Consider the following 18,640-nt stretch of genomic DNA (forward strand, 5'->3'; position numbering starts at 1 on the left):
TAACATTTTGTTATTTATTGTTTTTTTCCTTGATCCTAGTTGTGAATTGGAATATGTTAACCATTTCATTGACTATTGATTTGATGATGATCACGCAAATGAATTAAAGTTAAAGTTGTCTTCTAGTTTAAAGTCACTTAATGAGCAATGCCAAGGTATTCAGGAGGGTTCTCAAGGTAATCACTAAGTAGTATAATTCGATGATGATGATGATGATATCCATGGTATGAGTTTTTATTTACAAACAATTAGGCGTAGATTTGATGCAAAATCTAAATTGGACAAGTATCTAAAAGATGATTGTGAGCCTTTCATCAAGTCAATTGAATTTGATATTTTAAATTGGTAGAAAGTAAACTCAACTAGATTTCCAATCCTTGGAAGTATAGCTCGAGAAGTGTTAGCGATTCCCATTTCTACAATAGCATCAAAATCTTTATTTAGAACTAAAGGAAGTGTTCTTGATCCTTATTGAAGTTCTCTTACTCCGAGAATGGTGGAAGCACTAGATTACACACAAGATTGGTTGAAAGGATAATCTTTTTTGGTATTTACTAATGAGGACTTTGAAGAGCTTGAGAAATTAGAGTACAGTAAGTTAATATGAATGTTCTACATATTTTTATTATGTTTTTACAATAACTTTTCAAAGTAATGAAATATATTTATCTTTTTTTTTTTGCAAAGATATTGTCTCCACAAGAAGGAACTTCATTAACTGCTATTAATCTTGATAATTAACATTAGGTGAATGAATTTATTGCACAAATATTTAATATCTATACAATGAAAATTCCATAGTACTATGTTTATTTAGTGAGTTAAATCTGTATTACATATTAATATGATAATTTTTTTTAGGTTACAAACTATTTCAATATGAAGAAGCCTTGGACCGTACGTGCAAGATTGTAACTGGCATGATCAAAGGAAATTCTCTAGAGGAAATTTGGAAGATTAAGATTTGATTGATTTTCAAAAATATGAATGAAAGATCTATCATGTGGATTTTTATCAATGTTATACTTGTTTTACATTTCAAACTATTTTAAATTGAATTTATAATTAATAACAATGATTTGGTAGCTCATTTAAAAATGTTGATTTTAATTTTTTTTAATGTAGTTTAATTTAGTTTATAGTTAATAATAGTTTAGTTTAGTTTAGTTTATATTATATTTTAGTTCAAACTCGTAGAACTATAGTGCACCAAACTAGAGGATAGTTTAGTTTAGTTTAATCAATATTTATTTTAGTTCAATTCAGTTTGGTGAACTATTTATTTTAGTTCAGTTTAGTTTTCTTTTAGTTTAGTTCAATTTAGCATTTTGAACACCCCTACCTTTGATACAAATCATGAAACTCATTTATATGATAAGTATCGAGACACATTGCTCATTTCCACAACACAAGATAATAATAATAATGTTCTTCCTCTTGCATTTGCTATGGTTGAAGGAGAAACATTACTTGTGTGGTCATAGTTTGTTGGCTCATTTGCATGAACACGTGACTAATAAACAAGGTATATGTATTATTTTTTTTATCAACATTGTAGTATCAAGTTTGCTATTGATAATGAGGTACTCGGTTAGAAACCTCCCAATGCATATCACAAGTATTGTATTCACCACATTACAAGTAATTTTAATCATTGATTCACAGATGGCAAACTTAAATGATATCTTGTGAAGTTAGGTATGACACTATATAAGTCGAAAATTGTTTTGTTACTTTCATATTTATTATAATTATCCATTTAACATAATTTATGAATGTAATTTACACACCATGTAGAAATATTTTTTATTGTAATCTGCAAAAGTTTTGTGAGTCCAACCCTTATGGTGAAAGGTGGATCGAAGGGATATTGAAAGAAAAATGGAGTATGTTGTATGATGCAGATGGATGTCGATATGGTCACACGACAACCAATTTGTCAGAATGTGTTAACAAGGTATTGAAGAAATGTAAAAGTATTCTTATCACTACATTAGTTTGATCGACTTATACCAGGTGCGCTGAGTATTTTAGCAATCGGGGTAGTCGTGCTTTAGCCAAAGTTTCATCAAGTAAAGTTTTCATTTCAAAGTTTGTTAAGGCTTCGCAAAAATAAAAATCAAGAAGAGGCTTGTTCCCACCAGGTTTGTAGATATGACATTCAAGCTTCAAAATTTGAGGTTGAAGAGACATTTGATCCGGTTACACAAAGGGAGGGGGGAAGAAATGGATAGTCAATTTAAATGAATGGTATTGTCACTAGGGCAAATTTACAACATATCATTATCCATGTTCTCATGTTATAGTTGCATGCATAGTAGTTAGCATTGATTACTACCAGTTTATAGATCCGATTTATTCAACTAGTTATATTTTGAGAGCATACTCTAGTCCATGAGAATCGGTTGGTAATGAAGACCTAATCCCCCAAGTGATGATGATTGGATATATGTCCTCAATCCAATAGTTGTGCATGGGAAAGGCCGACCAAAATCAACAAGAATAAGAAACAAAATGGACTAAGTTGAAAGCTCACAATGATGAAAAAAATGTCGTAGAAGTAGACATGAAGGTCACAATAGAGACAAATGTCCATTAGCGTCTAACTTTGAAGGTTAGTCTACTAATTTTTAGGATGTTACTAGTTTATTGATGTAATTATTCTTTAGGCAATTATTCACAAATCATTTTATCAAAGTTATTAATGATGTAATTGTTTTCAATGTAATTGTTTGAATCGCAATAAATGTGTCAAAAAAACATCAACCATTGTTAATTAACTAAGAATTAAATATGCCCAAAATTATGATACATTATTAACAAATACGACATTAAACGTAAATATATCTAGTCATCTTCCTCATCATCTTTATTGTCGTCATCCTTCTCATCTTTTTGCTCCTACTCCTCCTCCTTATCTCCTTCATCATTATCATCATCGTCATTGTCATTGTGATGATGATGGACAGAGGTACTAGGAGTTAGAATACATCGCCTTCTTCAATGTCTTGTTGCCTTTCTAGGGTTTCTCCTAACTTCTTTTTGTTTTGTTGGTGGATGAGATGTCTTTGCTGAAAACTATGAACGCAAATCAACACCTATTATATTTTCAACATAGTAATATGGTGAGTCATCATAAGGAATATGAAATGGTGCTTCTTGACTCTCTTGCATTCCACCCTATGTCACATTAGGTTGCAAAGTTAAAAGAAGGGAATGTCCAAAAATCTCATCCATCATGTCCAGGTTCGGAGATTGAAGTGATGCATATAAATCAAGGTAATTACAAATTTGTTGTGTTGACATCGATTCTAATGATTGAAATCCTGGTGGATGGTAACAATATGTAGATTGCGATTCAGAAGGATAACAAGGCTCTTTTGAAGGAGCATAGTTCATCCCTAGTTTCTTTCTGGATTGATAGTCATTAGGATTTGATCATAGGAAATTAACAATTATAGTTTAACAAAAACTACAACTTTAATTTACTTGCTAATTTTCTAGTCATGAGGTCAAAGTTTTTGTGGTATTACTTAACATCGCCATTCATATTGATTTTAATTTGTGTGCTTGACCACTTGTAAAAAAACATATATTTTACATTGTTAGAAGAATTACATGAAAATTAAAGCTTCTAATTTGAGTTTTGCTTAAGATTTAAACTACCTCAGGTCAATAGGATTGCTTGGAGGGATAGGTGGAAACTTTGGAAAAGCAATGACTTGAAAACATTCCCATGCCCATAATTGCACTAGAAGAGAAAACCACCAATAGATTATGTTTTGTAATCAGTTGATGAGCATAACATGCGGTACAAATAAGCAAAGCCAATTATACCCCATGCATATGTCTTGGTCAAAGTCACCCAAAAACAACAACCACCTCAATGATATATATTTAGAGGATCTGTCAGTAAAAATAAGACCCTTAAGATATCGCAATATCCAAGCTCTAGCGAAATGAAGCAACTGATCTAGATCAACTATGTCATCTCCAATGTTATTAATCTGATGTCTTTTTATTTCATTTTCACATGGAATAACTCCTAACAACTCATGAGCTACATTAAATATTGTAAATCAATTAATTTTAAAATAACAAAGATAATATATATTCAAAAATAAGTTAAAGTCAAAATTTCTCACCTACTCCTATCTAGTTTTCACTCTATTTGCATAACATTGGTTCACCATCAACACGAAGCCCAACAAACATCACAACATCATGGAGAATAATATGGTGCACTCTCCAAATGACATGAAATGTATGAGTCTCCAATTTCCATCCTTCTACCAAAACTGATATTAAACCCAAATTACCTTTTATGTAACTTAAACAGGCAACCCACCAAAAATCCACTTGATCTAATAACGGAACAATTTAATGAGAAACTCCTAAAATACCGTTACGCGAGATATTTGCATGTCATTCTACTAATCTCGAGATCCTTATTCCAAACATGTTTATTTTGCATAATTCATAAATCTTCCTCGAGTGTTCCACAAGTTACACGAGTAGATGATAATGATGATGCCATAAAAAAATGGAAATTACGAATTAAATATTATAATAATTAATATTTATTTATCATACTAAATACATGATAAAAACAAAACTAAATAATCAGTTATTTATTTATTTAACAAAGGAATAAAATAATAATTTTTTAATTTAAATTATTTTAAAAAAAATACGTGTTGTAGTTTTATTAAAAAAACTATTACTTTAACTTTATTTTATAACAAAAACGTTTAGTAATTTATAACAGCACCGTCAAGAAACACACATGCATATGTAATAAAAAAATAATCGTACAACATAAAAACAAATGTTTCCATAAATAAAGAAATGATACTACAAAAAATATAGTGAAGAAAAGATGTTATTAAATTAACTAAATAAAAACAAATATTTAAAACTAATATATATTTTTTTACCATAACAAGGCCACATGGCACGATTCCATTGGCTACTGCTGCAGTGAATTATCATAACAAGGCAACGTGGCGGGAGATTATTGACGGCTGTTATGAAAGCAGGTGGTCATAGAGAGAAGAATTGACTCAATTTCTTCAACTAATTCACTATGCTCTATAATGAGACTCTTTTTTTTAATATATCAAATTTTTTTTTATTTTTCTGAATAATCTCACTCCCATTTTATTTATCAAAATGACCCATTTATTATTTAAGGTGAGAAATCGGTTGGGGGAACCGATTTCTCATCTTCAATTTTTATAACATGTAAAAGTTTGCAGTGAGAAATCGGTTAACGTAAAACCGATTTCTCAACTGCATGATTTTGTTTTTTTTTTTTTTGGTTTTTGATTTTTTTTTTTGGTTTTTGTGTTTTTTTTCGTTTTTGTATTTTGTTTTTTTTTGTTTTTCGTTTTTGTTTGTTTATTTTTTTGGTTTTTGTTTTTTTTTTTCGTTTTTGTATTTTGTTTTTTATTTCGTTTTTGTTTTTTTTGTTTTTTTTTCGTTTTTGTTTCATGTTTTTTGTTTTATTTGTTATTTTTGATTTTTTTCCAGATTTTTAATTTTCTTATTTTCATATTTTAATTATAAATTTTTGAAAATTTTTAGTAATTTTTAAATAAAATAGTTTAGTTAAGTTTTTAGAATAAAAATAAATAATGAAATAATTATTAATTTTAGATTATAAAAATATATTTAAAATTAAATTTAAAGAATAAAATTGAATAAAATTAATTTTAAATAGAATATTTAAAAAAGAAAATATTATGATAAATGACAACTTTAAATAAAAACAACATTAATTGAGATGAACAACTTGAAATAAAAACAAAATACAATAACAAAATAGGAGATCGAATAAAAAAGAACAACAACAAAATTACAATCCAGGAAATTACAATCCAACTTTAATGATGTCTATGCCCACCCGTTCCACACCTCGGAGGTTGTCGGTTTCTTGTTGGGTTTCGACGACCAATGCGTGGTTGTTGTGGTTCAACCTGGTCCTCGTCATGTTCTATATTAACAGTATCGGTAACTAGATTTGACGAACCACTTCCACCGACCTCAGAGTGATAAGACGAAAATGAAGGGAAATTCATGCTTTGCATGTAATTATATGCACTTTGTGGCGTGTGTACGTCGACGCCAAAAAGATTGCTCATGAAGTCTCCTGTTGGAGTTGTTGTTGATGGTGGTGTGTGCATGAATTGTTCATGGTGCGTATGAAATGATGGATAAGACTGAGGATGTTGTTCCACACTATAAGGTGGGTGATTATCTCCAGCCATTGGGAATGTTGTTGCAGTTGTTGACAACCTATTTGAAGGCATGACTTTCAACACAAAGGAGGAAGTCCAACATGTTCTAAATGCATACCATATAAAGAAAGGTTTGTATTACATGGTCGAGAAATCGTCACCAACGTTAATTGTTGCACGCTGTGTTAACAGTACATGTGATTGGAGGTGCAGAGCGGCTTTTATTACTAAAAGCCAAAAATGGGAGCTTCGTAAGCTATCAAGTGAGCATTCTTGTTCATCACCTATTATTACACAAGATCATGTTAACCTTGGCTATGTATATATTAGCAAAAGTATTCTTCCTTTGGTGGAGAGTGATCCATCCATTTCTATTCCAACAATAATAGCACACATCAAAAGTGCTGAAGGGTACACGATCTCATACCGCAAAGCTTGGATGGCAAAGCAAAAGACAATTGAAGACTTACATGGTAACTGGGAACAATCTTACCATGATTTACCCAAGTTGCTTAGTGCCATGAGTGGATTTCTTAATGGATTTGTTGTTGAGAAGCAAACAAGGCCACTATACAACCAACAAGGTGAGATGGTTCATCATTATGTTCAATTCCATAGAGTATTTTGGACATTTAAACCTTGTATCGATGAGTTCAAATACTGCAAACCCATTGTTCAAGTTGATGGCACATTCTTGTATGGCAAATACAAAGGAACTCTCCTTGTGGCCGTGGCTCAAGACGGTAACAACAAAATCTTTCCAATTGCCTTTGCAATTGTTGAGGGTGAAACAACAGAGGCATGGTTTTTCTTTCTACATTATCTCAAAAGACATGTTTGCCCTCAAGATGGCCTTTGCTTAATTTTGGACAGGCACGAGTCTATCAAAAATGCCTACGCTAGACAAGGCAGTGGTTGGACACCTGAGAATTCAGTGCATGTATTCTGTATTCGCCATATAGCTCAAAACTTCATGAGACATTTCAAGAATACAGAACGGAAAAAATTAATCATCAATATGGGTATGTACTTAGCATCATTAATTACTTTAATTTGTTTCATCATATTTCAACATTACTAAATTGTTCATTTTTTCCTAATCTGATTTCACAGCTTATGGGATGACTGAGCCAAGATTCAGTTACTACTACAACACGGTAAGGAGCGAACCAGAAACTGAAGGTGTAATTAAATGGCTCAACACCATACCAAAAGAACAATGGACTCTTGCATGGGACGGTGGCCGACGATGGGCCGGGACACATGACTACTAACTTGGCTGAGGCAATTAACTTCATTCTTAAAAAAATAAGAAATTTGCCAATTTCTGCAATCATGTCGACTTATAAGAGATGTAATGCCTTATTCATCAAAAGGGGGAAGGAAATCGATGCTAAACTTAGGGCTGGCCAAGTTTATACGGAAATAATGAATAGGGCCATGAGAGATGCAGAATCAAAGGCTAATACTCATCATGTCCTCGAATTTGATCGTCACAGTACACGTTTTTTGGTGCAAGAGACCATTAACCCAAGGGAAACACGACCTACTGGAACTTTCACGGTTAGACTACATGACAACTGGTGTGACTATGGAAAATTCCAAAAGCTACACATGCCATGCTCCCATGTTGTTGCTGCATGAAAGCATGTTCACCACGATTATAAATCTTACATAGATCCGGTATACACATTACAATATGTTTCAAATGTGTATAATGAATTATTTGGTGAACTGCCTAATGAATCTTATTGGCCGGATTGTGAAGAACCGCAAATCATACCAAATCCGGAAAAGATTAGAAATAAAAAAGGTCGTCCAAAGTCATCCAGAATACGCACTGAAATGGATATGGTTGAACCAGGATAACCAAAAAGATGTTCTCTCTGCAGAAATGTAGGTCACTCAAAGAAAAAATGTCCTTACCGTCAAGGAAGTTCAAGTCATCAACCTTAAAATGTCATCAAACCTTCCAAATATTGTATTTTGTTTTCTAGTATTTTATATAAATATTTTATCTTTTGTTAAAATTTTTAATTAATATTTATTTCATTATTTATTTAATTAATAATTATTTCATTATTTATTTTTATTCTACAAACTTAACTAAATTATTTTATTTGAAAATACTAAAAAAATTAAAAAAAAAACTGAATATTTAAAATTAATATACGAAAATAAAAAATTAGAAATCTGAATAAACAAAATAAAAAAAAAAACAAACAAACAAAAACCAAAAACGAAAATAAAAAACAAAATACAAAAACAAAAAACAAAAAAAAAATAAACAAAAAAAAAATAAACAAAAAAAAAATAAACAAACAAAAACCAAAAACAAAAAAAAAAAACAAAAACAAAATCACGCAGTTGAGAAATCGGTTTTACATTAACCGATTTCTCACTGCAAATTTTTACATGTTATACAAATTGAAGGTTCCCCCAACCGATTTCTCACCTTAAATAGTAAATGAGTCATTTTGATAAATAAAATGGGGGTGAGGTTATTCAGAAAAATAAAAAAAAATTGATATATTAAAAAAAAAAAGTTCTATAATGATCTTAAATTTGAAAAGTAGCTATAAGTTGTAATGATAATTTTTTTTTAAATTAGACAAAAATAACATTACATTTTATAAAATATATAAACAACTTTACAGTTTATTAAAAAATTAAATATGATAAATAAACATAAATTCAGAAAAAGAAAATCACTTTCATTTTTTTAAAATATAAAAAATTTGCAAAAATAAAATTCAGTGAAAATAATAACTTTTAAAATTTTCAGTTATTTTATTAATTTTTAAAAACTTTTAAAAATTACTTTCGTTTTTTTAAAATATATTAGATTTTATTATTGACTATTTTTTATTTTTTAAAATATACCATATTTTAAAAATCGCTATGGTGAGTTGGCGACCTTAACTCGACTAATAAGGATCAATTTTGTAAATTTTCTTTTATTTTATTTTTGAATTTCTTAATTAAAAAGTATTAACTCTTTATTTTATTGTTAAACATACTCTCATTTAATAATTATTTGTCACAAATTAATACTTATATAATAAAATTAATATGAAATATATAATTTATTTTTATTTTTAAATGCAATTAGTTTATTTTATAGATTGATTTTTTATTATTTCATTTAACTTAACAATTTTATTATTTGTATATTTAATTAATTATATTATACAAATAACGATTTCTTAAAAAAAATAATTAATATATGAAATTAAATAAACATCATATCATTAATATAACATCAAATATTATGGATCAACTAAATTAGTTGATGATTCATTCTCAAACAATTCATCATGTAAACAAGTAATAATTTTATTAGAAGTTCGTGATCAACAAAAAAATCGTAAAATATATATCTTTTGTAGTTCTTTCAATCTTGATTTATAATTCAATTGGCCCAATTTTAAAAAAAAAATTACACACAACATATAATCTACATCCTTATCGTTCATAAGTTGAAGAGAATCATAATCAACATTATTATCCTCCTCATAATACATAGGAAGTCGATAATGAACTTCTTTTATATTTTGAGTGTTTCTTATTTCAACAACTTCCTTAATTTTGTGCTTCAAGAACTCTAATGAAATCTCTTCATCAATCCTAAAAAAAAATTAGGTGTATCAGTAGTAATCTGACCTTTGAAAAAAACATAAATGCAAGGTTGATAATGATTAGAGCGTCTTTAATGCTGCAACTCTTATGACACTAATAGACGATTGGGAATTCAATTGAATATCTATCACTGCTAGAGAGCAATTAGTTATGAAACTCACTATAGTTGGGTTGCTTGAGATACGGTGCTGGGCACTGTTGTAGAGTCATTAAATTTTAAATCATAAAATATTAATTTGGTGTAAGAGCAAAAGTTGGCTATTTTTTTTTTAATATTTTACAATTCATAAATAACATTCTAATAGCCACTATTGAGTGCAAAAGACTGCATGCTCGTATGCATTTTAAATATTAATTCAAATTATTATTTACTAAAACCAAGTATACATTTGTTTAATATTTAACTACTGACATAAAATATTAAATTAAAAAATAAGATGAATACAAAAATATAAAAGAATGAAGTAGGTTGTAGGGTCCATTTATGAATAATTTTAGTTTTGTGTTAGAGGAAAGAAGATTAAGTTGATTAAACTAATTAATAAACAAAATGAAATTTTCAATATTAGACTATTTTAAAATAAGATTAAGTTTCAAGTTTCGGTAAAGTTGTAAAAATTAAATTATTTTAATAATTGATTATATAAATTATTGATTATTATTATAATCAATTATAATTAAAATAAAATTTTGTTTAAGTTTGTTGAAAAGGATTTTGTGATGTTTAATTTCGTTTGAAAATAACAAAATAATTAATTTTTATATAGTAAATCAACTTAAAAGAAGAAAAAAAATTAATTTATAATCATAAGTTTCAAATCTTCATCTTCATAAAAGCATTATATATATATATATATAAAAGTTATTTGCAAATTTAAGTTGTTATCCCTAATTACAACCTATTTCATAAGTAATTTCTTAAAAAAAAAAAACACACACAAAATTTGGAATTATAATTTTTCCTAAACATGCTATGTAGTATAAAAAGTTACATATTAGTGTGATTAACCATTAACACATTAGATATTATTCAAGTGATTTTCTTATGTGATTTGGGAAGTAATTCCTATCAGAATATTTTATTAATGCGAAAAATGAGAACTGAATATATAGATTATTAGTTCATAATATGGTTAGTAAATATATTTTTAATCTTTATAAAATGAGTAAGTTGTTATTTTAGAGTCTTTAATTTTTTTTATTTCTTAAAATTTAGAATTATTGTTTTAATTTTTATTATTATGTGATGCATTTTAAATGCTTATCATAAGGTTAAATAATCATTTTATGCAACACTTATACTTGTCTATGATGTGTGTACGTGACATTTCTATAAAAAATTATCGGTGTACTTGCTAGAAAAAACACTTGTTCTCTTCCAAAGTTACTTGAGAGATTTTGGTAAGCGGTTCAAGAACTATTCAATACATAAGTCCCCCATGTCTTCGATTTTTGGGAGAGGGGTTCATTACTCATTTTGGGGGGAGAAATTTTTATTTTCCACTTTCAAATTTTGAAATCGTTGTACACGCTGCCATATTTCGAAATACATCATGTCAGGGTCACCTTAAGTGTGTAATGATGACATGTTAGTTATCCTAGAAAGTTTTTGAAAACCTAGGTGTGAAACATTATAAGAATACGAAGAGTTATCTTTGTTCTATTCGTTGATCTTGAAGAGATATAATAATTCAAAACGGCACGACACTTCATCTTTCGAAGCCCTTCACGTTTATAAATAGGATCCCTTAGTTAGTCCTCACAAGGAATTACCTACCACCTCTACCTTTTGACTACTCCAAGAACTTCTTGTCATCCTGCCTTCTTTTTAGCAACCAAGAGTTGAGTACCTATCAGATACGTCTCTCTTCCTTTCTTTTTATGAGTTCCAAAAATAATGTGGAATCTCCTTTTTTAAGTGGGATGAAAGTTAATGTTATTCCTCGAGTTCCTATTCCGTTTCTTCATTCGGATCCTCTAACCAATCATTTTTTTTTTCTACTCCTACCACCCCTTGTGCCTTAATATCTCCAATTAGGGCAAACACCCCAAGATCGAACTCCAAAGTTGTTTAAGAAGAGGACACGTCGAATGGTACAAGCAGCGTAGTTTCTAGAGAACAACTCGAATTTGATGGTGTTGCCTAACTTGAATGCCGAGTTCATGTCTAATAGTTCAGAAAGGCACGACGCTTTATCTCTTAGAGCCTTTCATGCTTGTAAATAGGATCCCTTAGCCCTCTCAAGGAATTACGTACCACCTTTGCCTTCTAATTACTCTGAGAACATTCTCGTCATCCTGCCTCCTCTTTAACAACCAAGAGTTAAGTACCTATCATCCCTTCCTTTTTTTTTTATATTTTTTTTATGAATTTCAACAATAACGTAGAATCTCTTTTCTTAGGTGGGATAGAAGTTAATGTTATTTTCTTGAGTTCCTCTTTCAATTCTTCATCCAGATCCTTTAACGCATCTTTTTTTTTTTTTTTTTCTACTTCTACCACCCCTAGTTCCTTAATATCTTCGATTAGGACAAACCCCCTAGATCGACCTCTACAGTCGTTCAAGCTAAGGACACACTGTGACACCATCTACCTTGTATATCATAATACTTGAAATGAATAAAACTAAATCAAGAAGTCTATCATATATGAAAAATCATCCTATTCAACATAGAGAGTACCACATTTCAACAAAACAAAATCAAATGAAATCTACGTTAAAATAACAATTGTCCTAAAACACAACTTAAAGAAAAATAAATACTAACTAAATCTTGATGTTACATCCTATCAAAGCATAACTAATCTATAAGGACTGAGCTTCATCACCAACATCCTCAACATCGTGTTGAAGATCACCTATAACAACATAATAGAGACAAATACAAACAAGAGGACTGAGAAATATCTCACTCTGGCTCATGACGTAAGATGTAGCCGAGCAGTCAAACATAAACAAGATATACATAGTATAGGAAGATTGGTAATAATAGCACACTTCACTCATTCATGACATAATTATTAAATAACACATAACATTAAGATGCATATGCAATGGACACGGATTATATATTATCATGCATGTGGTGCTAGTAAAAGTATCACACAACACACATGTGTATTATCGCTAGCAATACACATACAGTATATTAGGAGTACATGCCGGGTCACACCTTTAATACACTCTTACTAGGAGGATATACTACTAAGATCTGGTATGGATAACTCACTTGTGCAAGATACATCCCATGTACACAAATAGTGAGATTGAGACTTTCAAACCATGTTATCCCCAAGGACATGATCCCCAAGCTTTTACATAAGGGGGCATTCCCTAGTAATGTATTCCATATCATATCTTTAAATCACTTTTATGCATATGATGTATGTCAATAGACTCTCTACGTAGCAATTCACATGATCTTATTAATTTACATAGAACATTATCATATCATTTCACTGTTAACTGATCTCATTTCATACAATCATCAAGTGTTTTTAATATAGCAATTAATAATTTAACTATATCAATTAAATATTAGCAATCAATATAGAATAAAGGATCACATCATTATAACTCATACACAACTCACAATCATATCAATAGTATAGTCACATATCAAAACTAGCTATCAATATTAATTACACATATTCGCAATTTAAACACGACAATTACACAACATTATCTAATACACCTCAAGATAGAATCATTATAAAATTATTTAATCATAATTATATGTTAATACCTCAACCATAGTAATAAGAGATCAACATCATTAAGCATTTAAACAATAACTTAACTAATCTAGCAAGGTTATCAATATCACACATTAAGACCTTAAACTTCGTTATACTCAAAATAACTCAAATCGTTAAGAATCAACTTACATAATAACATTTTCACAATTGTTTTCACCCATGATATGTCTTTATTAAACATTGATATAGATAGCTCAAGCCATTCATAAGATCAAATACTTAAAATGTAAGGTTATTCATCATCACCATTCACAAATTACATTTCCATAACTTAATCTTCTAAGATATCCTGTGGTCCAAACACCTTATGTAAATCTATATATATGCTATCAAGTTGATCTTAATTTCATTAGAAAGCTAAGACAATTATCTCAAGATTATATGTTGACCTCAAGAGCTAATTATGCTATATACTATTCTTAAAAAATACAAGATCGCAATGTTTTAGCCTAAATCTAATAGCTTAATCTTCGTTCACTAATTTGACGATAACTTGAGTTCTAGAACTCTTTTTTAGGTTATTCTAATGAAATTTGAAATCTAGCATCTAGGGTTACAATTCTTATGAAGATCAAAAAATCTAATTCTAATATTATTGAGCTCGGAACAATGATTATTGAACCCGACATGGACATGACCATGACCTCGTCGTCACACATGTGCCTGACATGACTTAGGTCATGCCCAACACCAAAACTCATAGGGACAACATCAAATGGCGCTAGACGCAGCCCAGTTGACTCTCAACGTGATATCAATTCGTAGGAGGCCTACAAATTGTGTGAAAGTCCCACAATACAAACCTAAAACGCCAAAACTCCAAACCAATCAGTAAAACTCATGAGTAAAGCTTAATACAACTCCATTATACAATCAATTACTCAAATACAACCTTAATTTCATGTACTCATGCAATTAATATCAATCTTCATATTTATCTGTGAACAAGGTTTTCTTACAAGAACTACAAGCAATCCAAAATTATGCAATTATAGGTCAAACTCAAAAATTATAATCATATACATATAATTGACATCAATTAGAACATACAAAAGTAAACAAAAAAGATAAAGAAAAATTTGGAAAAACTCCTCACACATAAAACATACAATAGAGACAACAAAGAAGGGATTGGTGGCCAATCCCACTACCTAGCATATATTTCTACACCTAAAGTGAGGTTTCTCACTCCCCCTTATCTTGTCGAGTAGAGAAAAGATTGATGAGTAACTCCAAGGTGGTTCCTTTGTTGTTCCTTTTCTTTGAGTTCTCAACATAGAATGCGTATGTTAAAAATGGAAATGCGTAAAAAGAGAAAAATGTAATACTAATAAGGAAATTGTCTGCTTAAAATATTAACCTCTTTTCCCTTAACCCTTAGTTAAAACTTTCTTAACCACAATTACAAAACCCTTCTCTCACTTAATAAAATAAATACATCATTTAATTATAAACCTTGTAATATATATTCATATACATATAAAATAATTAAAACAATTATAAAACCAACTCAATTAATCATAAAAAAAAGATAATAATTAATAGTATATATATTAAAATACCATAAGATACATATTTTTTAAAATACATTTAATTACATAATTAATTAAAACATATTTTTTCTAAATACTTTCTATAGAAAAATATCATAAAAAAATACATATTTCTTTAACATATATTATACAAAACAATTTTTAAACATTTATTAAAAACACCTATAATAATTAAAAGCATATAAAATATTTTATGAAAACCCCTTTAATTAATCAAATTATCTTTTTAATAATTTTAGAGAACTTTGGGTGTTACACACTGACTGGTACGAGCAGCAAAGCTCCTCCCAAGGATAACCCAAATTTGATGGTGCTGCCTAACATGAATGTTGAGTCCATGTCTAAGAATGTAGAAAGGCACGACGCTTCATCTCTCGAAGTCCTTCATGCTTATAAATAGGAACCCTTATTCCTCGTAAGGAATAACACTACTAGAAAATTGCAAAATAGTGACCGAAATTAGCGACTGAAATTTATCAGCCGCTATTTAGCGACTGATTTAGCAACCGATTATGAAAAATCAAAATAGCGACCGATTTAGCGACCAAAATAAGTCGTCGCTAGAAAATCGGTCGCTAAATAAGAAATTTTAATTTTTTAGCAACGGAATTAAATTCGGTCGCTATTTTGGTCGCTAAATTATAAATTTTGAAGTTTTTTAGCGACGAAATTCAATTCGGTCACTATTTCGGTCGCTAAATTATAAATTTTGAACTTTTTAGCGACGAAATTTAATTTGGTCGCTAAATAATAGTTAAAATTAGCGACGAAATTGAATTTGGTCGCTAAATAGTAGTTAAATTTAGCGACAGAATTTAATTCGGTCGCTAAATTATAAATTTTGAATTTTTTTAGCGATGGAATTAAATTCGGTCGCTATTTCGGTCGCTAAATTATAAATTTTGAACTTTTTTAGCGACGAAATTTAATTCAGTCGCTAAATAATAGTTAAAATTAGCGACAAAATTGAATTCGGTCGCTAAATAGTAGTTAAATTTAGCAACAAAATTTAATTCGGTTGCTATTTCGGTCGCTAAATTATAAATTTTGAATTTTTTAGCGACAGAATTAAATTCGGTCGCCATTTCGGTCACTAAATTATAAATTTTGAACTTTTTTGGCGACATAATTTAATTCGGTCGCTAAATAATAGTTAAAATTAGCGACGGAATTGAATTCGGTCGCTAAATAGTAGTTAAATTTAGCGATAGAATTTAATTCCGTCGCTATTTCGGTCGCTAAATTATAAATTTTTATTTTTTTAGCGATGGAATTAAATTTGCTAAATTATAAATTTTAAAGTTTTTTAGCGACAGAATTTAATTCAGTCGCTAAATAGTAGTTAAATTTAGCGACGAAATTGAATTCGGTCTCTAAATAGTAGTTAAATTTTCTGACGAAATTGAATTCGGTCGCTAAGTATTAGTTAAAATTAGTGACGGAATTGAATTCGGTCGCTATTTCGGTCGCTAAATTATAAATTTTGAATTTTTTAGCTATGGAATTTAATTTGGTCGCTAAATAATAGTTAAAATTAGCGACGAAATTGAATTCGGTCGCCAAATAGTAGTTAAATTTAGCGACGGAATTGAATCGGTCACTAAACCAAAAATTTTGATTTTTTTAGCAACGGAATTAAATTCGGTCGCTAAATATTAGTTAAAGTTAGTGACGGAATTGAATTCGGTCTCTAAATCAGAAATTTTATTTTTTTAGTGACAGAATTAAATTCAATCGCTAAATATTAGTTACAATTAGTGATGTAATTCTATTTGGTTGCTAATTTTAGAACATATATACATAATCTTATATGAATTCAAGATGATTTGATACTTTAGTCTAGTAAAACAAAATTGACGTAATATATTCATTTCAAATAAAATATGAGCACTTTGATTACTTTTAAGTTGTTGATTAATTTTAACAAAAATTGATATAAACATATAAAGTGATATGAACTTTCAATCTATCAGTTGGATTTACAAAATTCACATTTAATATAAATTTATTGAGCGGTGTAATACTTAGTATAAAAGTTATACTAGTGTTATTATAACCCTTTTCATTTTAAAATATATAAATTATTACTTAAACTTTTAAATTTATAATAAATAATTTAAATTGTATCATAAAATTAATTTTAAATAGAAATAAGTAGATTGTTAATTATAAAAGTAAGTATATATATAAATAAAGATTAATTAAATATAATATAATAATTATTATTAGTAATATAATTATTATATATATTATTATATATTTATAATGGTCCGGATATACCCAAATGATAAGGATCCAAAAATAATATAAGTATGAGATTGGATAGTTGAGGATGACTTAAATGAATTAATTTGTACTACTTATACTAATAACATGCATTAGCTTTTCGGTAGCTTATCTCATAAGAACTTCACAGTTAAGCGTGCTTGACTTGGAGTAATGTAGGGATGGGTGACCTTCTGGGAAGTTTTCAAAAATTGTGTAATTAAGGACATAACATGCTACAAACTTAAGTATTGTGAAATAAAATCCTTAAGAGGCCAAATATGAGTGGTTCATAGAGACTAAATTTGCGATGTCTATAAAATTTAATAAAATAAAAAATAAATATTTAGCGACCGATTTATTCGGTCACTAATTTGGTCTCATATACTTCAGCGACCAAAATCATTTCAACCATTTAGCCACCGAATTAGCGACCAAAAATTTCGGTCGCTAAATAGCTTAGCGACTAGGGTTTTAGCGAATGATTAAATTCGGTTGCTAAGGTAAATAGCGACCGATTTTTGCAATTTAGCGACCGATTTTGGTGGTCGCTAAATTGTATATTTTTTTTAGTGAACCTACCACCTCTACCTTCTAACTACTCCGATAACTTCTCATCATCTTGCCTCTTCTTTCGCAACCAAGAGCTGACTACTTATTAGGTATGTTTCCCTTCCTTTCCTTTTATGAGTTTCAATAGTGCGTAGAATCAAATTTCTTAAGTGAGATGGAAGTTAATGTTATTTTCTTGAGTTCTTCTTCCAATTCTTCATACGAATCCTCCAAACCATCTTTTTCTTCTACTCCTACCCCTAGTGCCTTGAGTACTTATTCAGGCAAACCCTCTTAGACCAACCTTCAAAGCCATTCAAGATGAGGACACGTAGGCTGGTATAATTGATGCAATTCTTCTTAAGGATAACTCGAATTTGATGGTGCTGCCTAACCTAGATACAGAGTCTGTGATGGACATGGGAGCGTACTCAAATTGGGTTCTAGATAAGGTTTTGGAGTATTCTTCTAAGTTTATGGATGAGGCATTACTTGTTTTCTTTCTTTAAAATACCAACATTGTTTAATATGGGAAGGGAGATTTTGTGGAGGCCTAAAGACCCCTAGAGTGGGAGAGGGTGTGTTGAGAAGGTGATGATAATAAGGTGTACTTCTACTGCATGCACGACTAC

General features: G+C 29.5%; 1 protein-coding gene across 1 annotated transcript; it reads left to right on the top strand.

Annotated features, from left to right (window-relative positions):
- Positions 1-6,309: 6,309 nt before the first annotated feature.
- Positions 6,310-7,513, top strand: LOC145954915 (uncharacterized). The gene is made up of 2 exons (XM_083069603.1): positions 6,310-7,261; positions 7,353-7,513. Exons 1-2 carry the CDS (start codon positions 6,310-6,312, stop codon positions 7,511-7,513), a joined length of 1,113 nt encoding a protein of 370 aa, XP_082925729.1.
- Positions 7,514-18,640: the final 11,127 nt, after the last annotated feature.

This window comes from Cajanus cajan, chromosome 2 (assembly GCF_000230855.2).
Source record: "Cajanus cajan strain Asha chromosome 2, NIPB_CcT2T_4, whole genome shotgun sequence".
NCBI classification, from domain to species: Eukaryota; Viridiplantae; Streptophyta; class Magnoliopsida; order Fabales; family Fabaceae; genus Cajanus; species Cajanus cajan.

What these genes read in the sequence shown, in the direction of transcription:
- LOC145954915 (XM_083069603.1), top strand. Translation starts at nt 6,310, where the DNA reads ATGACTTTCAACACAAAGGAGGAAGTCCAACATGTTCTAAATGCATAC. An exon ending in AAAATTAATCATCAATATGG is followed by an intron (nt 7,262 to 7,352) that starts GTATGTACTTAG and finishes CTGATTTCACAG; the next exon opens with CTTATGGGATGACTGAGCCA.